The following is a 21,715-nucleotide window of genomic DNA, read 5'->3' as shown; positions in this document are numbered from 1 at the left end:
AAAATCGTAAAAAGGAAGGAAAGGAGCCCTATAAAAAGGGAAAGAGGAGTGAGTCAAAGTGGTGGGTTCTTCCTTCACTGATTCTGAGTTACTGTTTTTAGTTTTTGTTTTCTGAACTATTTTATTTTATTTTCTTTTAAGTTCTGTTTTGTAATGATATTTTGGTTCATTGGATGAACTTGATGCATGTCTTTACAGCACTGAGATTGCCGGTTGTTAGGCCAGTGCTGTAATTTAGTTTTTAGAATTTTTATTTTGTGATTTCTGTAGTTCTCTGTTACTGTTTGTAAGCATCATCCATATGGATAGTGGCTAACTTTTTAGAGGTTGGGTTTAGGTGATACCCAAACCTCAGTGCTTGTTAAACGTTTGGTTTTCTGGTTTTAATTTTTATATCTCAGTTGTTTAATGCTTTTTCTAATGTGTAAAATTATCTGCATTTTGGCCGAATGTCAGAGGTTTGGTTAGGATTTAGTTGTTGAGAAACAACTAACTCTGGATTCTGCATTAGACACATGGACTTAGATGAGAAATCATCTAAGGGATCTCATTTCAGAAATGAATGAGACCTCATGTATTATTGGACCTGAGTCTCAAGAGTCGTAATCCCACTTGGCATAGAGATATGGAAGTGGGCAACTTTGGGATAAAATAATTTTTAAGAGATTAAAATTAACAATACAGTTCTGTTAACTGAGAATCTTAGGATGAGCTTTTTGTTAATCAAATTATTTTTCAAGCACTGTGGGGAAGGAGAGCCAGAACTCAACCCACCTTTTTGAACTTCTTTATCAACTCAGATTTCTAATTTCCTTTGTTATTTCATATTTCAATCTCTGTTCTGTTTCCAAAATCTTTGTCACATCTGTCATTTAAGTTGCTTCATTCTTACTTCTTATTTTATAACTTAGGAAAGTACTTCAGAAAATTTTAAAAGAAAAGTGAACAGTAGTGTTTTAGGTCCATTCTAGATTTTTTTTTTACCTTACAATTTTATTTCTTTTATTTTCAAATAGTAACTCAGTTTTTAAGCAATTACAAATTTTAGTCATTTCAAAACGCCAACGATCCTTGTGGGAACGATAACTGGGACTTATAACAGCCCTATATTACTTGTTGTCGCGTATACTTGCGCGCATTACTTGCACAACTGTTAGCAAGGCAACACACACTGCAGAGGATTAGTTTGCAACTTGTACCCAACCCATAGCATCAGTAGCAATTCATACTTCAAAATTTTCTAGGATATGGACTGATTAGAGCAAAAAGAAGCTGGGTCGAATCAATTCTTTTGAGATCCAAATTGTTAACGGAGGCTGAATACGTTGGATTTAATTCAAATTTTGATTCCTAATCCATTTTCCTACTTTTCAGGAACAATAACGGAGTATTTGCCAACCCATCATTACCCACACACGTCGTGCATGCTCCTAGTTCCAAGGGGTTTGCGAGCTCGTGCATGCTCCTAATTCCAAGAAATATTAACGGGAACTTGAGACTTGTAATGGATTTTCATAAAAAATTTGAAACATAAACAATTAACTTGGTGGCTGGCAATTAAGAAGACCATCCATCGCTGTGCAAGTCACCTGCAGGAGTAGACTGAATGGACTTGTTAAAACAATGAACTTTAAGACAAACTCTTTACTAAAATAAAAATCTTTAAAATTTCTGCGGGAATTATAAACTACAATAACATGTAAAAAAATCTTTAAGTAAAAGTCCCCTTAATTTTAAATAAATTTTCATTTAAATATATATTTTCTTGTACAAAACCTTATTTATAATTAAAATTAAATTTGAAAAGGATTTTGGTAATATTTTTACAAAAAAAAAATGAGTTTTATTTTTTGATAAAATTTTCAGTAAGAATGTTTATGAATATTAAATATTTTGCACTAAAATTACGAATAGTTCTTACCCACCAAATTATTATTTTGTGGTAAACAGAATATTCTTATTAATTTTATATATATATATATATATATATATATATATATATATATATATATCTTCTATTAAAATTTCACATAGGGCGATGTGATAATCAAATTGGTGATGTGATCTATTGTATCTCTCAAAAACCTTTAAAGAGATTGGGAAGATCTATTCTAACCCTAGTGAGATATCGTGTTTAACCTCACCTAAACTTTTATCGATAAAAAAAAAAAATAGTTATATGAAATTTTTATGTCTATCTTTATTTTTATTTATGTTAATAAATTATAATGGAATTCCACCTATAGGCAAAATTTTCAGATGATCTATCATGAGAGTATCTAGTCCCCCTAGATTGTTAATAATAATGAAGCCTGTGGAACATGTAGTTCTTACACCCTCTTTTCACCTTGAGAAAGGAGAAGCCACTCTCCCAACACCAAATACCAACGTATAATCCTAAGCTGTTATCCATCTCTCTACACAACAACGCTTCTATTTCCCCATGTAAAGTGCATGTGGCATCGACTTTTCGAGAACCACATCAACCCTTCGCCACATCCCTCTTCATCTCCCCCCTATATATATACACAACAAACTTGTATCTCCAATCTGCTTCAAGACAAACTTCAGAAAGCCAAGGTCTAACCCAGAGTTCACTGTAATCTATCTATTTCTTCCAATACTTCAGTGAATTCCGAGACAGCAGTCATATACACTTCCGAGATACAAATGATGCAACAACCAATAAGCTTGGTATTAGTGCCACTAATCTTGTTTGTTCTTGTTGGTTTTTGCAACCTCAGGGCTGGTCACTCGTCTGATCGTTTACCTGATCCACTTTGCGTGGTAGAGCAAATTCCATTTAAGGTTAACAAAGATGAGCCATCCATGGCTCTATCACATGCAAGAGTAGACTGGAAAGAGACACCAGAGGGGCATGTTATAAAGCTGGATGTGCCAGGGTTGAAGAAAGATGAGATTAAGCTAGAAGTGGAGGGGAACAGGATGCTGAGGGTGAGTGGAGAAAGGAAGAAAGATGAGGAGAAGAAAGGAGATCACTGGCACAGAGTGGAGAGATCCTATGGCAAATTCTGGAGGCAGTTGAGGGTGCCAGACGATGTAGATTTGGATTCTGTCAAGGCTAAGCTGGAGAATGGAGTGCTGACTTTGACGATGAACAAGTTGTCATCTGATAATATCAAAGGTCCAAGGGTGGTGAGCATTGCAGGGAACAATGAGCCAGCCAAGCTCAAGGGTAATAAGGCCAAGCAGGAGCTTTGAATTATTGATGAATGATCATCTCTTATTCCTTGTGACTAAATGATCAGAAATAAATTGTTTTAAGTTGTGTTTTGTGAATATAAGGGCTCTAGCAAGTAGCAAGACCTTCCGTTGATTTAATGTAATGAATCACCCCATCAATGATCTTGTTTGATTATTATTGACTCTGGCTCTGCACTGGCTTTACTACTCTGATAATGTTCGCCTTTATTTTGAAGTTGTGCTCAATATTTACTGTATATATTAATAGCGTTCACAGTATGACCTAAGAATTATATAATTATGAAGCAACATTAAAAATTAAAAAAAAAAATACATGAAAAAAATACATACCATAGTAACATGGGGCCCATTTGAAGCTGAGAATGAGGAGTTGACGTTTTCCATCCATTGATGCTCTCAAAAACTTCATTTCCCATTTCCCTTCAGACAATGTGACATATTAAGTCGAGGTTACTAACAGATTCTAACATTATGTTGTGTAAAATAAATAATCTATCATTCAGCAACAAAAATTATTTAGGCGCTATAGCTGAATAATGAAACCTTATGTAGTATGTAGGTGAAGCAACGTATGCTTATATGAGAGTAAATACATATACAAAACAGAAAAATAAAAGGTGAACTTTCAGCCGACAAATAATCTTATTGGTCGAGCATCCTTGAAATTCATCTGCCAGAGAATCAAATACAAAAGGGTGTGAGTGAGTGTTCATGTGCTGTTACTTTGCCAAAAGCTGTCCAATACCAAACTAAGAAAAAACAGTGGTGGAACTGGACAAGAATCAGAAAGCATGTTGATATGATACAGTAACTGAGCTAACAAATCTTGAAAAAGTTAGCAATCCCAATCGTTTTTCTATCCTCCAAGACCATTAAAATACATCAAACCCAATTTTCTTTGTGATCACACCAAAATGAATAAAACATATCCAAGACACGGGCTTTCGTTGGAATTCTTTCTACCAGTCCAACAACATCAAGACATAATTAATGTTGAAATGTCCTTTCGCAAGAAAAATTGGACCCGCGGTTTCGGTTTTTCATTTTTCTCTATAAACTTTGTTTAATCTGTAAAGGCCTTTAAACAGAAAGTAAACTATCTTGCTCTGCATTAACTTAATCACAGAGAGCCAAAACCAACTGAAGTCCTTTCTTTTCTTCCAGTTCTCTTTTCTTGATAAATCTCCAAAACTGAAATAAAATAGAGAATAATTATACCAAACGATTTGGCATCCCCAAAGAAATCCTTGGCCATAAGGCTGTACATGCCAGGAATCAGTAACAAGCTCAGCATTGGCACTGAGATTATGCATTAAGGACTACAGATCGACCATGACTTCCTTTCTAAAACCAATAAGACTTTCTAAGACATTGTACATCTCTTCTGCTTTTGGATTAGATTTATCAAGAGAATAGAACTGATGAACCTGGTCATCAACCTCAATCCAGCTACAACCTGGTATTTTATAAGACTTTTGCTGCTTTAATATCCTCCATATATTCCGGACTTCATCCCACTTTCCTAACTCCCCATATATATTAGCCAACATTATAGCATAACCACCATTATGGGGATCTATTTCAATTAGTTTCTTAGCTGCAAATTCAGCCAAATCTGTACGTCCATAAACCTTACATCCATTAAGCAAAGAACCCCATACCACCTCATCGGGTTCCATACTCATACCCCTGACAACTTCCATTGCCTCATCAAATCGACCTGCTCGACCAAGAAGGTCTATCAAACAGCCATAGTGGTCAATCCGAGGCTCTATCCCATATTCCTCAGACATCATCTCAAAATAGTGATAACCTTGTTCAACTAACCCACCATGAGTACAAGCATTTAACAAACCAATGAAGGTGACTTCATCTGGTCTTATATCATCGCCATGCTCCATCATTTGCTCAAAAATGGCAATTGCACAATCACTTTGCCCATGTAGTGCAAAAGAGTTAATCATCGAATTCCACGAAGTCAGGCCCTTGTCAGGATTCATCTCAAAAACCTTCCTTGCCTGTTCAAGGTTTCCGCACTTCCCATACATATCCACAAGAGCATTTGAGATAAACGAGTCAAGAACAAAACCATTTTTGTAAACATAACCATGTATCCATTTCCCAAGCTGAAGCATACCCGTGTGTCCACATGCTGAAAGTGCACAAACCACAGTAACCTGGTTCGGCTTGTTACATGGACAATGTTTCTCCACGGCAAGAACAACCATCTCTCTGAACAACTTAATCCCCTCAGAGAAAAACCCATTCTGAGTGCACCCAGCAATGAGAGCATTCCAAGACGGCACATCTCTCTCAGGCATTTCATCAAACAACTTCAAAGCATTATCAACATCCCCCATTCTCCCATACCCAGAAACCATTGCCGTAAAAGACACAACATTTCTCTCAAGCATTTCATCAAACACCTTCCTAGCATTCCCCACACCACCCAAAACCCTCGAGTAAGAGTCCACGAGCGCCGTTTGCACAACTGGGTATTCATCAAAACCCGATTTCAGGATCTGGGCATGCACCAAATCGGTTCCACACGATTCGGTACAACACTTGAGTACATGGGGGTAAATGAACTGGTTGGGTCGCGGGGTGGGAATGCAGAGCATGTTGCGGTACAAGAAAAAGGCGTCACCGTGGCCTTGGGGGCGAGAGGCATAGGCGGTGATCATGGCGGTGTAGAGGTAGATGTTGGGGGAGTGAAGGTGATCGAATATGAGGCGAGCATAGTGAAGGTTTGAGAGAGAAAGAGCACAGAAGCGAACGAGCTTGAAGGCATAGAATTGGGTCTGTGAGTGACCGAGGGTGATAAGGAACGCTTGGAGTTGCTTCAGATGATTCAGGTTATTGCTTTTGCTCAGTATCGCCAACACATGTTGGTTAAGGTTCAGCTTCATTTGCTTTCTTCATAAGAGTTCAGTTCCCTTTGTTCTGTTTCATTGCATGAAATATTAGATTTTAAAGTTAACTATGAAAATGTTTTATTTTCTACTATTTAAAGTTGATTAACTCAAAACATGATTTGTAATTAGTTTAAGATTATTTCTTATTATTGTTCTGGATCACTTAATGACATGATAATCTCTGCAAAGTATCACAAACAATTTCAAACAGTGAGTAACTGAGTATGTTTGATTTTGCTGAGTTTATTTTTTTCTCTCATTAAACTGTTTTATAAAATAGGCAAGGATTCGCTTTTTCTACGTAGATAACTTACTTACATTGAATCTAAAATGATGTCGTTTTGATGCAGAAATCAAGTATTTTTGTAATTATAATTTATTACAGGATTATAATAGTCTTTCTCATTATAATTTTTTAACTCAAAACGACGTTATTTTATGAACGAATATAGATATCTACATTTACTGCAGAACTATTAAAGTCAATAATCAATGAAACAAATGTTTTCTATATTTTTTTAGGATTTTATTAATTTTATGTTGTAGGCTAATAATATTCTCTATTATAGACATAATCATGGATGAGATTCACTCACTTATAAATAAAATAAAATAAATTACATGAAAATCAATGAATTTGTAGAGAATAGAAGTATTCTCCAACAATATAGGAGTAGTTTTTCCTTTTTTTTTATAGCTAAAAATGAAAACACAAAACAAAAACTACTCTAATAATTACAGATAATTTTTTTAAATTTGATTTAAAAAACCAAAAAATAATTATAATTTTTAAAATTATTTTTACCAAATAAGTCTTATTAAATAGATTTTTTTCTGAAAATCAAAAAATTATTTTTAAAAACAAAATCAAATGAACATATATTTTTATTTCTCGTGGCTCAGGAGCACATTGATTATCCTTGTACTCCCAAAGAGAATTTATGCCCCTCTATATCACCTGCAAATAGCAAATAGAAATTAAGAATGTTAAAATGGAGAACCTAATTTATTTTTTAAGGCTTTAATGTGTTTTTAAAGTGAATGTAAATAATTTATCTATATTTATTCTTAAAATGACGTTGTTTTGGGTTGAAAAATTAAAAAATTATAATAAAAAAAACTATTATAACCCTGAAATAAATTATAATTACAAAAATACTTTGATTTTTATCTCAAAATGACGTCGTTTTGAGTTTAATGTAAATAATTATAAAATAAACCCATTTTTTAATGATATAAAAGATGGACTGAAATGGAAGAAAGGTAAAAAAAAAAAAATCAAAAAAAAAAATGTTGTGGCTTCCGTTAAAATTATTTATTCTCTTATGCATTTTTTTTAATAACTTATTTTCCATGTGAATTTTTTTATTGAAGTTCATCTCTAACACTATTATAATTTTAATAAATATGTCTTTCCCCCCCCCCCCCCCCCGTGAGCAGTAAAAAAATCCTAAGGGGATAAAATGGTTAAAAATAGAAGCACGTGAGAATAAGTAATTAAAAAGAAAAAAAAAATATACACAAATGGTAAATAATTATAGAGGAAATCACAAGGGAGTATTTTGGCACACATACTCAACACATATATATTAAAGATACTGTTGAAAATATAGTAAAACGACAATATCACCGGAAATAATGTGTTATTCTAGGTTACATAAACACTTGCTAAACATAACAAATAAGGACTCAAAGACCAAAGATATCCATAATGCATTTCAATATTATTCAATAAAAAAATAAAATAAAATAAAAAGTAGGCTCATTCCAATATTGTACACAATGAAATTTTTAACTAATCATTAATCTACATAACAAAAATTGATTTGTATACAAATAAAAATTTGACAAAGAAATACTAATTCTAATTATAACTAAGAAATATTAAGTGCCAGAGTTTGAGTTATAAATAAAAGTTTGATGTTGTTTGGTATTCTTTGGTCAAATTGAAACCCATCTAAACCCTAACACAAAGGAAGAAGAGGACGATACACTAAATTCAAATCCTTATATAATATGTATATTGTTGGGATCCATAAGTCCACTATGTTTCCTTTGGAGATGATGTCACTATATGGATGATACCTCTAGCGAAGGTAAAGACCAGGCTAGAAAGTACTGTTCCAAGAATGAAGCAAACTAATAACAATGGAAGGCTGGGTGTGTGTTTGTGTCCAGAGGAGTATTTATAGATGAAGGTCTCCTTGATCTTCTGTGGGTTCAAGGGGAAAAGGTCAACTCTTCTCAGGCTTCGTTAAGGGTGGCAGGCGCTGCTGAGGGCGGCAGACACTGCTATGATCGCAGTGATGCACCCCCTGCGCCTAGCGATTGTCAGCATGAGGCAAATGGCAGTTGCCTCTTATGGCATCTGGGGCGGTCTCCTTTAGGAGTTATAATCCCTAGATGAGACATTTTGGTGTCTCACTTGGGGAGCATCATTGCCTTGGGTTCTGCGTGGTTGAAGGCTGATAGGGCTAACGTGGATAGGATTTTGGGCCCTGACCTTGGGCCACAAGATCATTGGGCCATCCGGAACAATATGTTAAGTAAATAATAAAATCATAATATAATATTGGTAGTAAATTTTGCTTTATATATATATATATATATATATATATATATATATATATATATATATATATATATATATATTATATATATTACATTGTGAAAATATGAAAAAAATTATTCCAAGAATAGAGAATGATTTTTTTAGTTATATAGAAAAAATATATATATATTATGAATTTATTATTTGTTTCTCTTCTTTTTGAATGAGAATAATGCACTTTTAATTTGTTGATTTGTGAAGGAAAAAAAAATAAGAAATTATGGCAATCCCAAGCCTAATGGATCAATCAGTATGGATATTTTTTAAAAATTATCATTGATTTGGTAATTAAAATTCTAAAAATAAAATATGGAAGCAAATCATAATTTTCCTAATATTACAGTAGTACTATTGAAAAAACCACATGCAAAGTAAGTGACAAAAAATAATACAAAATAAAATATAGGGGGTAAGTAATTCTGACAGAAACCATATGGAATTTTTGAACTTTTCTCAAAATAAAACCTATAAAATGATAAACGATTTTAAAAAACAAGGATTTTGAATTTTCCATTTTTTTCAGTCTCAAACAATTTTTTTTACACATTAAACATATATTTATATACATATTTGAATGTCTTATTTTTTTTTGCGAGTTGTGAGGGAGAGGGGAATGATTACTTTTCTTAGAAAAAGAGTTGTCTTAACACACACTAAACTCTTCTAGTTTATGTTTGGATTGACTTATTTTAAAAAACAATCGTTTTTTCTTGCAGTTTTCCTAGAGAGCTTCTGAAAAAAGTGATTATTTCTCGATCGATAAGCTTTTTCTAGACATGTTTTTGATGCAATTTACTGATTTGTGAAACTCACAAGTTAAAGATGATATCTTATAAAAATGATAGAATCTAAAATTAATTATAGTAACATTGCTATACACGTGCATCAAGTATGACCAATAATGAACAATAAATTTCATATCAATGTCACATACAAGTCTAAGCCAAAAAAAATTTAACAAAGAAAAAAATATTGCATGCACTGATGCACATATATAGTTTTAAATGTTTAATAACACCATAAATTCAATAAATAAAATTATTGAAAACAACACAAAATTTATCCATCAATAACACAAGCCGTTTGATAATTTATCATTGACTAAACACTCCAATTTCCTTAAGGCAAACAATTATTTACGTCAAATATTATTTCTTCCTCTTAAAATTTTATAGCAATAAAAACCATTCTTTACCAAGACATATGTCTCTACCAAAAAAAAAAAAAATTACACTTTATAATAATAAAAGAAATTTTGACCACCAAATATATGCATCAGCGGGTACAAAGTTGTTCCAATTTAATTATTAGTCTCGAGCATAAATCTGACCTGTAATGCACTGATACTTCAAAAACATTAATGTGTCATGTTCGACACTTCCCGACACTTCAACACACGTTGCAGAGACTCGAAAAAGGACTCAAAGATTGTGTTGCGTTTTTAATTTCAACTATTAGATTCGTTAGATTACGATTATCATTTATTGAGTTTAATATAAATATTTAAAATATCTTATGTTTCTTTGCAAAATTGATGAAGATTATAAGTTTAACTTTATTTTTTATTAAACTATTGAATATTAAATATAATATACATTATATAAATTAAAAATATTATTTAATATCAAAACAAATTTCAACAGGTCAAAATCTAATATTTTTTAAAATTAACCTATAAAAATATTGTATCATGTCTCGTGTTAATAACGGCGCAACATAGGTCTTGGCTATGCAGTCCTGGATCTGGAGTTTGAGTGAAGAAATCTCCGGGGGAAAAAAAAATTTACAACTCAACATACATATTTGTCTAATTTTTATTTTATTTTGATACTTTAAAAAATTGAATAGTACATAAAACTAAGCAACCAAATACATCAAAAAATCCAAGTCAATGCTTTGATATTTTAAGTATCGAGAGCAATTAAATATAGAGCACAAAATGTTTACATTCAACACAAATAATATGATGACAGTCTAAATCTTTGAATGACTAATTTAATGATGAAATATTTAGAGAACCAATATGGTCAAAAATTAATGTTTAGCTATACAAAAATAAATAAATAACAGAATGATCTAATATATTGATTCTATGAAAATAAGTTAAGCAAACATCATTTATGAAACTGGAATAAATTTTTAAGGTACTATTATTAATCATTATATGGACATAAATTGTTGAACATGCCACTAAATGTGATTTACAAAACAAAATTGAGTAAGAACCTAAAAAGTAAAAGGAAAGAGCTTGGAGCCAGACCCTTATACTCAAGCCTCCCCTAGACAGACATTCAACAATGGAGAAGGTGAACAATTTGCGTAAGGCCTAGCCTCATCATTCCAATACTTAGCTTTGTTTGGTATGACCTGGAGCTGAACCATTTAACTTCAACCTTTGCAGACAATAATTGCAATGTTATAACAGGAATGAAACCTTCCCACAATAAAGATTAACAGTACATAGCTAGAAAAAATTTGACAAAATTCTCCAATATTCAACTTTGATTGTCCCATAAGACAAAGTGATAGGAAATACTCAGCCATCCAAAAATTAATCACAATGTCAACTCATTTTGGCTGATTTTGTCAAATTAATTCTGGATATCTAGTGTTTTCCATTTCTAACAAGGGCAGGATAGTCCTGAAGTTGATTTCACACACCCTCGCTGCTATAAGCTTCAGCATTTCTTCTTTTCTTTGTCCTCTTTCTAAATTTCTATTACCTTGATATCTTTATTATTTCCCTCCTTTTCCTCCCTAAGTTTGTCCACATCAATGATATTTTCCTCACAATTAGCTTCTTTCATATTATCACTTGTTTCTTTAATAACATTATCCTCATTGTCCACCATGTCTTCCTCCTTCACAACTTCTATCACCTGAAGCAGTTCCAATGGAGTAGCAGCTGGGTCCAGCACCCTGCAACCCTTTGGGGCATTTGGAGCTTCTCCACCAGTGAGTGAGTATGAAGGGACCCGATGAGAGAACTTAAATATCTCTTCCCTTGGAATGATCCTGATTTCTCTTGGATCTAAGTGGTGGTGAAATACAGTTTTGAACCCAGCCACTTTGACCAGAGGAATAACAGTTACACCGTGCTCTTCAGTAAAATCCTCAAGCACTTCAACCATATCAAACTTGTGTATAACCTCATCTGCTGTCAGCTCATTCCAGTCAGGAGACCAGTTCTGGTAGATGGCCCAAACATCCCCTTTCATAGGATATATTTGAACGGCTCCATCATTACCTTTTCTCCATCTAACCTTGTGAGAAAATAAATTGATGGAGTTACAGATTCCATGTCTGCCTATTCTGAAATCCCCACAAGTTTTTGAAAAGCCTGAAGCGACCCAATTTAGGGGGCCCAGTTCGCTGTTGGTATTTGGGATGAGCCAACTGATTCGCATCTTGAATGGATTCAGAGAATTCATGCTGCGGATAATTGCATAACATCGAGGCATCCCATCATCATCATCATACACAGCCCATACTTGATTTTCACGAAAAGATCTTTCAGTTCGATCCTTGTAAAAATCATGGAAATCAGGATCAGGGACATCTATTTGCATAGTTTCAAAAAATTTGGTACTTGTTTTAGCAATAGTAGTACCTGCAAATGACTTGATGGCTTGGGATCCGCTATTTTTGTATTCTGATTTCCCAATGTTATTTTGAGCACGTGTCTCACAGTCTCTTAAAGATTTTTCTCCATTCTCATTTTCTTTCTGGAAGCCATTTCCACTGTCTAACACCAATGTTTTATCAGCAGTATTTGACTGAATTTCCCCAAGTCTCTTGGTAATTTCTTTTCTAGCTTTCTCCATAAGAAGATTCTGAAGTTCAATTGTGGAGACATCTCTTGCGCCACTGGTCTTATTGATTCCACTAACCCTACTATATTCAAAATTACCCTGTTTAGATCTGCCCGAGTTAGATGCTCCTGCTGCTCCGTTTCCCACTCCCATTCGATTTACAGGTTCCTTACCATGGTTACTCATACTTGCATCCTCCATTCCCCCCTTTCTTCTCTTAGCAGGATTAAAGTGACCTCTTTTGGAAACATGCTGTTTCCTTTTTAGGGCCTCTTCCCTTTTGGTAGCTGCTTGTGCCTCCTCACGATCTCGCTTCACCTTATCATATGCCTGCTGAACCACACTTGCAGCCTGAGCCACATTGGAAACACCAGAAGTTTTTGAGAATGGAGCCCATTGGAAACTGGTTTTGTTATAGGAATCAGTTTTACTATAGGACCCTCCTCCAACATTTGGGGCTGCCATGTTGTTCTTTCCAGCATTAGATTTGCTTTTATTAGGAAATTGGTGATTGAAATTTTTCTGATTCTGTGTCCACGAATATCCAGGTCTAATACCACTTGCAGGTGGAGGAGCAGTTTCTACAGCCAAAAATGCATTATGGCAGTTGGGACATAAGAGTTTAAGGTTAAGATAAACTCTGAGATACTCATACTGCATTTTGCATCGACGGCAAACAGTCCAAAATGTATTTGATTTTGACTTATGGGTAGAAGATGAAGTGTGCTCTTTAGCAGTATTCTTCTGAGTCGTAGCACTTGAAGTGGTAGTCTTGGTAAAGCTGTGACTGCCATTAGCCCCTGTTTTTGCTGATGAACCACCAAACTTAGTTGGACCTTTCTGTGCTTTACCATTTCTCTTCTCATCATAAGCTTCCCTTTTAGCCTTATCAGATAGTAAACTCCATGCCTCTGAAATAAGTTTAAAGGCACCGTCAGCTCCAATGGACTTGTTCTTGTCAGGGTGAAGCATGAGAGCTAGCTTCCTGTATTGTTTCCTGACTGTATCATCATCGGCAAGGGGGTCTACACCAAGTATGCCATACCAATCTGCTTCTCCATTTATTTTATTCTCAGCAGAAATATACACGTCAAGTGTTGCTACCAATTGAGGAATACCATCAAGAGCAGGAAATAAATTTTGGGCCTTCAAAGCAAACTTCTTTGCACCCAAAGTATCCTTTGCAGTAAACTTCCTCTCAGCAATTACTTTAGCTCTGGTGGCCTCATCCTTATTACACTCCATTTCTCTCACCTGCTTCCTCAGCGTTCTAAGTCTACTTTCTCAGTACTTTGTTGACTTAAACATTTCTACGTAGTTTGAGTTCCCATTTTGCTTTAAAAAGCAATTCGTCCATGGCAATCAATTCCTATAAAGCAAAAGCATATTTCAGTTAAGAAATTAACAACTTGCCTAGCAAATTGAATTCAATCAAATTCAATTAGAGAAAATACAAGGGCAATATTATTTGGGCGATGCTACAGTATGCTCAAGCTTACAAACCTATTCATTGGTCAGCAGTTACAAAATATACGAGAGCTACACAGTTTAAAAGAGTGGGACCAACACGAGTTTTAGAAAATTATCAAAGCATCGCTCAACCGTTGTTTACCACAACAAGACCAGTATTATTTTCATAAATACCACTAATAAGTGTATGTTAGTTGCAGCACAGAACCAAGTTTTGGTGTAACCAGAACAAAATGGTTTGAAACTAATCTAACGGGTCCATGGAAGGGGGAAGCCTTGGCACGATGGTTAGTGTTGTTGTCAAGATTGAGATTTCACCTAAGATCAGAAAGGGATAACAAGATCGTAAATCGTGGGATCGGCAGTTCGGCACGGATCGTAAGATCCTACATTTTTTTAATTTTAATTATAAAAAATAAAATATTAAGCATTTTAACCTCAGTCACAAATAGAAGAATATTAAGCATTAAGCAAAATTATCCCTTAACACACAGTGGCACCATTTCAATTTAGTATAATTGTTAATAAGCATTTAACATAGAGAACGTTACGCAAATATATTATTTAACACGGTTTCACCACCTATTGTGTTCCTATCCAAACAGGACTAAGACCAACTCAAAAGATGCTTAACATTTAAGCAAACAAGAGCAGAAATGACAAAAAAGTGCAAAATTACAATTTAATATTTAAGGAAAAAATAATAAAATAGAAGGCGAAGAATTAACATTTAATATTTAAGAAAGAAATAGAAAGTGCAGGCAATTTCTCAAACAAATAATTAAGACGCGCTCAATATTCAAATAATATTAGGAAAAAAAAAAGTGCAGCCTATACCAACAGGCAACAGACGCAACTCAACATACTGAGAATAGAAAGTGCATCCTAAAAAAGAAAGGGCACAGGTCACACCGCCAACTGCAGTCACCAGCCGGTCGCACCGCCAAGGGCAGTCACCAGCCAGTCGCACCGCCAAGTCGCAGCCTTTAGGTCGGTCTGCAAGGAGAATGCGGAGATGGCAAGTAAGAATGAGATAAAAAAAAATGGAGTAGGGTTTTCGAATTTGGATTTTTTTTTATTTTAATAGACAAGTTTTCCAGGTCAAACTTCTGAGTATGAGCTTTTTTGTCACAATCGTTGGAACAGTGAGATCGGACTATCCTACTGATTTCACGTTTTTTCTGGTGTGATGATCCGATTCACGAGTTGAGTCTCTAATAGCAAAAGAATCGTAGGATCGTATGATTCTATGATTTTTCTCACGACCCTGACAAGACTGGTTGTTGTCATATTACTCGGAGGTCACAGGTTCAATTCATGTAATCAGTCTCTTGCGCCCAACAGATCCATACAAGAGGTATGACTCTTCCCTAAATCCTCCGCGGACAAAACGAGCGCTTTATAGCACCAAGTTGTCCTTTTATTCGGGTGTTTGGTACAGGAATGGAATGTCATTGCATTCCATTATATCAATGTTTTAAAACCCTCACCAGGGTCAAGCCGTGAACCAACTGTGTCTCCAGTCATATTATTCCTCACCATCAACTAAGGTCTCAGCATTTTTACTTTTAAAACATTGCATTACGTTCTTATGTTTGGCACATGGAAAAGGAATCAACATATAATGGAATATAACAATAGCAACTGCAACTAAATGAAAATAAAAAAGGAAACCACACCCAACAAAATTAAAATAAAATAAAATAAAAGAAACATATTCCTCTACTTGTGTAATATATTCATCACAATTCACAAGGCACACAAGTTCATAAACAGGAAATGAAAATAAAATTTACTCAGTTGAAGAAAACAGTAACAAGCAGAATCCAAAATTACCCACCACTCTAACTCAAAACACGACCATACCGAGTCTTCTACCGCAAGGACCTCAAAGCTTCTGGTAATAACAGAAAATTCCGGGAGTCAATGGTAAATTGGTAATCGCCGGCCAACGAAACCCTAATTTTCAATGTAAGAAAAAATAACAATAAAAAAAAGGGTATCAGTAGAATCAGTCTAAGTTAACGAATTTGGATTGAAAAGTGAGAATAAAAGGAGATTGAGTCGATGGGGTGAAGAAAGAGCGAAAAAAAAAATATGAAGTAGAAAAGAGCGGTGACTTACGGTTACAGAATCGAAGATAGTTTTGAGAGAAAAAGAAGAATATGAATTTGTTGAGAGTGTTTTAGAAAATTTGGGTGTTGTTCTATTCTAGTTGCTTTTCCTCCTCTTCTTCTCCTCTCCTCTGTCTCCTCCCCATTCAACTTCTCTCATGTTTCAAGGTTTTTCATCTTTTAATTGGGGAAACGTTGCGACCTTTGGCTTCTGAATTTTTGTTAGAGGAAATACGTTTTGTTGGTAGCAAATTTTAGCACCTCCTAAATAAAAAAGTTATTCGTGATTCCTCCCTAATTTAAAATGGATTCATTTTAATATTTTTAAAGATTAATGTGGATTTTTTTTAAATTTACGAGGGATCACGATTTCAACTAAATGGATCTATTTTAAATTTTTTAGGACTACGAATAGCTATTTTATTTGCTAGAGACTAAAAAGAACATAATAAAATTTGCTTAAGACCAAAAAAAAGATATTTACTCTTTTTCATATTTCCTAAAGTCATGTCCAATATACAAGGGAATATAATTTGGGTTATATTACTCTCGTTATTCAATTGTAGATATATTATGTCATGTTACAAATACAATCATATAATTATCTTATTATTTATTAAAAAAGAAAAATATAGAAAAGAGAGGCATAACAATTGATGAGTGTGTACGAATTTATATTACTCTCATATAACATAATAGATGTTATGTATATACAAAAAAAAAGTAGATATGAATCATATGATCGAGTAAAAAGAAGAGAAAAATAAATAAATGGGTCTCGTCTATTTTATTGTATACATGAGACAAACATGAGAAACTATATTAATAATGCTCTGTCCCTAAATTTTATTGGATTTATTATTTCTCTTTTAAAAAAGATAAAGTTATCTTCAATGATTTTAAATTATGTCGTTTACAGGGTTAGGAAATTAATAAATAATTTTTTAATAAAATTCATACGATAAAAATACAATAAAAATCCTAGAGTATACTTACTTCGTTAATACCCCAACTCTTAAAACAATGTAGATTGGGATTTCAAGAGAAAAGCATGATAAATATTTTTCCCAGTTTTATTATTCTCCATTCCCATTGTCTATATTAAAGGGTTTAAAATTTTGTTATTATGTGTCACACGTACTTTTACATGCGTAGATATGTTTACAGTAGTAGAAACTTTAAACTCCTCTATTAAAACCCAATAACCCTTGATTAAAACCATCATGCAAAATATAATGGTGCATTGATATCTAATCACTCATTTTATTTATTTTAAATCTTATATAAGAATATAATTTGTATTATAAAAAGAATGATTACGATATTCTCATATTTTTCTTTGATTTTTTTATTTTCTTTCTAATTTTTTTTTTTCAAAAGTTAGACTTCTTTTATGTTTGGATCATATATAAATGGCTTTAATATTTCTACATTGAAGGTAGATATACTTATCTACATTCACTCTCAAAACGACGTCATTTTGAATTGAAAGATTAAAAATTATAATTAAAAAGATTATTATAACCCTGAAATAAATTATAATTATAAAAATACCTTCATTTCCATCTTATCATTTTATGCTCAATGTAGATAAGTTATCAATGTACATTAGATAACTTATCTACATTGATTGTGGAAAAAATGAACCCATAAAAATAACTTTTAAATAAAAAGCAATAATTTTTTTCAAAAGGCAAAAATCTTAACATATAAAAAGATAAGAGAAAGTTATATTTACAAACTTTTTGTTTACAAACTACACTAAGTAGGACCGGTCATACTTGAATCAAGAGTGTATGACCGGTCATACTTAGTGTAATTTGTAAAAAAAAATTGTAACTGGATCCTTTCCCAAAAAGATATCATTTTATCTTCCAAAAAAAAGGGGTATCTGTATCGGATGGCCCAAACGACATAGTGGCCCAAAGGTCTAAGCCCAAATCCTCTATCCACGTCAGCTCTACCAACCCTCAGCTTCCCTACCCCCAAAGCGATGATGCTCCCTAGGTGAGACACCAAAATGTCTCATCTTGGGATTATAACTCCCAAGGAGACTGCCCCAGGTACTATAAGAGGTAACTGCCCATTGTCACATGCTGACATCGCCAGGCACAGGGAGTGCATCACTACTACCTTAGCAGTGTCTGCCACCCTTAGCAGCGCCTGCCACCCTTGACAAATCCCAAGGAGGGTTGACCCCCTCCTCACCAACCCATACAAGATCAACACCATCTTCCCCTATATAAACCCCTCTCCACACACAAGGAGAGGTATCTTATGTATCGTTATTCTGCCCATTTATTTTGAGTCACATACACACACACCCGATCCCTTTTTTCATCTGTTAGCTTCATACTTGGGACTATATCTCTTACCTTGGTCTCTACTTATGCTGGAGGTATAACCCATACAGTAACTCCATCCCGAAAGGGAACATAGTGGGCTTATAGTCTTCAAACGATATAGTATCATTTTAGCTTTTGCTATTTTCAATGTTATATCAAAATACATATGTAGACTGAAAAAGAAAAAAAAAGATTTTTATTTTGAAAAAGAATAGTTTCTTGATGTAAAAAGCTCGTACAAACTTTTCGAAATAATACACAACGTAAAAAGCTCATATAAAAAATTTGTGTCTTCTAACCATGAATATCATATATTTGTTATATTATTCTATTTGTGTTATCTTTTAGTAGAAAGAATTTTTAGTCCTTCAGCAATATGAGGATTTAGTATTAAACTCACGAAAATCCCAATATATTGATTCAAAACTGCTTTAGTTAATATATTACCAGTGCGATGTATGGGGAGAAATCGGAATATTTGTCGACCATGGTTGATTAACCTCCAAGAGAAATGAAGAAGTTCATATTGCTATGAAGCCCTTAATGGTACAATGGTGGAGGCAAAAGCATGAAGGAACAAAAATGAAAAATGCAAACCTTTAACTTGAGAAATATTTGAAATAAAAAAGAACTGACGTGCTATTTTTGAAGTTCAAAAAGTTATAGCATGCACACAAAATTTTGAAAATATCAACCACTGTAATTCAGAGACATCGATTATTATGCAAATCAAATATAGTTATGTACTCAATAATTTAGCCTTCAAATACAGCAACACATGCAGCAGCAATAGTGATCAGATGACACATTGTCCTATTCAAAAGAAATATAAAAAATGTGACAAAATTGAGAATAATTCCGCACAAAGTTAATGCGCTCAACATACCAACCATGTGCTTTACTATGATTTTGCATGACCACGGACATCTGCTTCTGCCACCACATTTATGCTTGCGATATACAATCAAAAACTCATTAAATCGATGACATTGATATTTTAACACCCACATGAAATAGGCTGATAGAAGAAAATTTGGATTAATTTTTATTTTATTATAGAGCCAAAAAAACTTTGCGTGGTTTCATATTTATTATGGTTGCTTATATTTATTTATTTTCTACAAAAAGAATTTAAAAACAACTGAACCAAAAAGGCATCTATAAGTCAGATTTATTGCTTACGATAAAATGAAGGTATCTAAATAGAACCAATTAAAAAGATATTTAATGGAACTACTCTCATAGGTATGTTGAACGTTAATATGAGCTTGATACTTTAAAAGAAGGTTTGCATTAAACGGCACAACATAACGATTATCAAGTTCAACACTGTTTTTTATTTTTTTTCACAAACCTCCCATCATTTCTTCTCTTATAATGAGGGAATCCATCATCGTCAGTAAACATACGGGAGTAGAATTTCTTGGAAAATTTATTTGAACACCTTTCCTCCTTTATACAAAGAGACTTGTAATTGTTAGGACCGCAAGGACCATGCATCATGTAACTGTTGACAGCTACAAACAGTGAATGATCGCTATCTTTATTAGGAATCTCTACTAAAATCAATTTATCATTTTCAATTCCACTATCAGGCTTGTTAGAAGAGTGCAAGAACAGTATGATTTGAGCATGAGGTAGTCTACGTTTCTGGAACTGAATTGTACAAACATCTGTTACATTTAATCAAACAAATAGAAGTAATTAGAACAATATAATATAGTCAAAGGTAAATATTTCGAGCACTGATGCAGAAAAGTACCTTAAAAAGTACTGATGTTAGATAAACAATTTTAGTCGTAATAATCAAATATAAAATCTTAAATTTATACAATAACCTTCGTTGACAGAAGTAATGTTTGGAAGATAAACAATTTCGAGCCTAATCTGAATATATGCAAATATGTAGTACCGATGTTAGATAAACAATTTTAACTCGTAATAATCAAATATAAAACCTTAAATTTATACAATAACCTTCACTGACAGAAGTAATCATTAGCACATAGCGATTATTTATATCATTATTTTTAACAAAAAGAAAAAGGAAAAAAAATAACAAAAAACAATTACAATAGGTAAGTTTTGTAAAACTTTTTGTACAGTAACACAATTACAAACTAACATAATAATAACTGTATTAAAATAAGGAAACGCGTACCACGTTGACTATCAAGAGTGGATATTCTTTCTTGAATTTGATCTGAAAAAAAATTAGTTGATTATAATTTATTTATGACACCCAAAATTTAGTTGATGAACCATGTACGTAAACCAAATTTTTTTATGAAATAGAATATATCATGCAAAGGTGAACTCAATCTGTTGAGAGATGTAATGCCCCATTGTACACCCAGTTCGTTATTATTGCGTATGATATTTGTTGGAGGTTATGAGGTTGAGAGAGAAGGGTTTAGAGATGCTTGATGTAACTCCCCATGTATACTCGGAATATTAACATTGCATCGTATTAAGCGGTGCTTAATTAAAAATGCGGAATATTCTTTTTCTTTTCAATTATGACGTCATTATCAATTACCAACTTGATTACTTAATCAATTTCATAAAATAACGCCTGTATGTAAATTGCAATAAGACATATACTGAAATACCTCAATATATAAATAAAGTGTGTATCTAAATCACGGTATTACATCTCATAATCCGGACAATATCCTGATACATTATTACAACTCCAAAAGACTCAAGACATAATCAAGACATAACAATACTATGTGTCATGGACAATCCCCATGCTCACCAAATAAACATAGTAAACAACCAGTCTTAACATAAAACTCCATAAACATAAACTGAACCTATAAGCATATAAGCAACATGCATATCCAGCATCCAATCATGGCAGCATAACATAACAACAATCTAACTCAGCTCCGGCCTCCTGCCACCTGAGGTCTCAACATTACCTGACCCTGAAATAAGCATTCCCCAAACGTGAGGTGAGATCTCTAAACAAGAAATCTCAGTAAGACAAGGGGTCCTCAAGGATCTTCCACCCCAAGCTCACTTACATGTGAAATATAAGTTCTAAAAGCATTTATATCATTATCAGTTCCAAAACTATGTAGTGCAACAGATATCTATGGCATGTGTGTAATCACTATCTATTGGCCAGAGAAATGTAGGAATACGTCTATTCCCTACATGTAGTACAAGGAACACCGCTTGCACCTCGCCCACAGCCTCACCATCTTGTATGTTC

General features: G+C 33.5%; 3 protein-coding genes across 3 annotated transcripts; 1 reads left to right on the top strand and 2 right to left on the bottom strand.

Annotated features, from left to right (window-relative positions):
- Nucleotides 1-2,670: 2,670 nt before the first annotated feature.
- LOC133288835 (22.7 kDa class IV heat shock protein-like) lies at nt 2,671-3,287 on the top strand. Its single transcript, XM_061486667.1, has one exon. It carries the CDS (start codon nt 2,671-2,673, stop codon nt 3,220-3,222), a length of 552 nt encoding a protein of 183 aa, XP_061342651.1. The 3' UTR covers nt 3,223-3,287.
- Nucleotides 3,288-3,751: 464 nt separating this feature from the next.
- Nucleotides 3,752-6,134, bottom strand: LOC133288854 (pentatricopeptide repeat-containing protein At1g33350). The gene has a single exon (XM_061486679.1). The coding sequence runs from the start codon at nt 6,132-6,134 to the stop codon at nt 4,545-4,547; it is 1,590 nt and encodes a 529-aa protein (XP_061342663.1). The 3' UTR covers nt 3,752-4,544.
- A 4,749-nt stretch (nt 6,135-10,883) lies between these two features.
- Nucleotides 10,884-16,340, bottom strand: LOC133288778 (uncharacterized). The gene is made up of 3 exons (XM_061486595.1): nt 16,158-16,340; nt 15,874-15,992; nt 10,884-13,932 (listed from the first exon to the last, which is right to left on the bottom strand). Exon 3 carries the CDS (start codon nt 13,806-13,808, stop codon nt 11,460-11,462), a length of 2,349 nt encoding a protein of 782 aa, XP_061342579.1. The 5' UTR covers nt 13,809-13,932; nt 15,874-15,992; nt 16,158-16,340; the 3' UTR covers nt 10,884-11,459.
- Nucleotides 16,341-21,715: the final 5,375 nt, after the last annotated feature.

The sequence above is a fragment of the Gastrolobium bilobum genome, unplaced genomic scaffold, assembly GCF_033153095.1.
Source record: "Gastrolobium bilobum isolate Gb01-03AN ecotype WA unplaced genomic scaffold, APGP_CSIRO_Gbil_v1 utg1851, whole genome shotgun sequence".
In the NCBI taxonomy this organism is placed as follows: domain Eukaryota; kingdom Viridiplantae; phylum Streptophyta; class Magnoliopsida; order Fabales; family Fabaceae; genus Gastrolobium; species Gastrolobium bilobum.
This window is presented reverse-complemented; position numbering and strand designations above follow the sequence as displayed.

Bases quoted from the DNA above. Each gene is read 5' to 3' on its own strand.
- LOC133288835 (XM_061486667.1), top strand. From the start codon at position 2,671: ATGATGCAACAACCAATAAGCTTGGTATTAGTGCCACTAATCTTGTTT.
- LOC133288854 (XM_061486679.1), bottom strand. From the start codon at position 6,134: ATGAAGCTGAACCTTAACCAACATGTGTTGGCGATACTGAGCAAAAGC.
- LOC133288778 (XM_061486595.1), bottom strand. From the start codon at position 13,808: ATGGAGTGTAATAAGGATGAGGCCACCAGAGCTAAAGTAATTGCTGAG.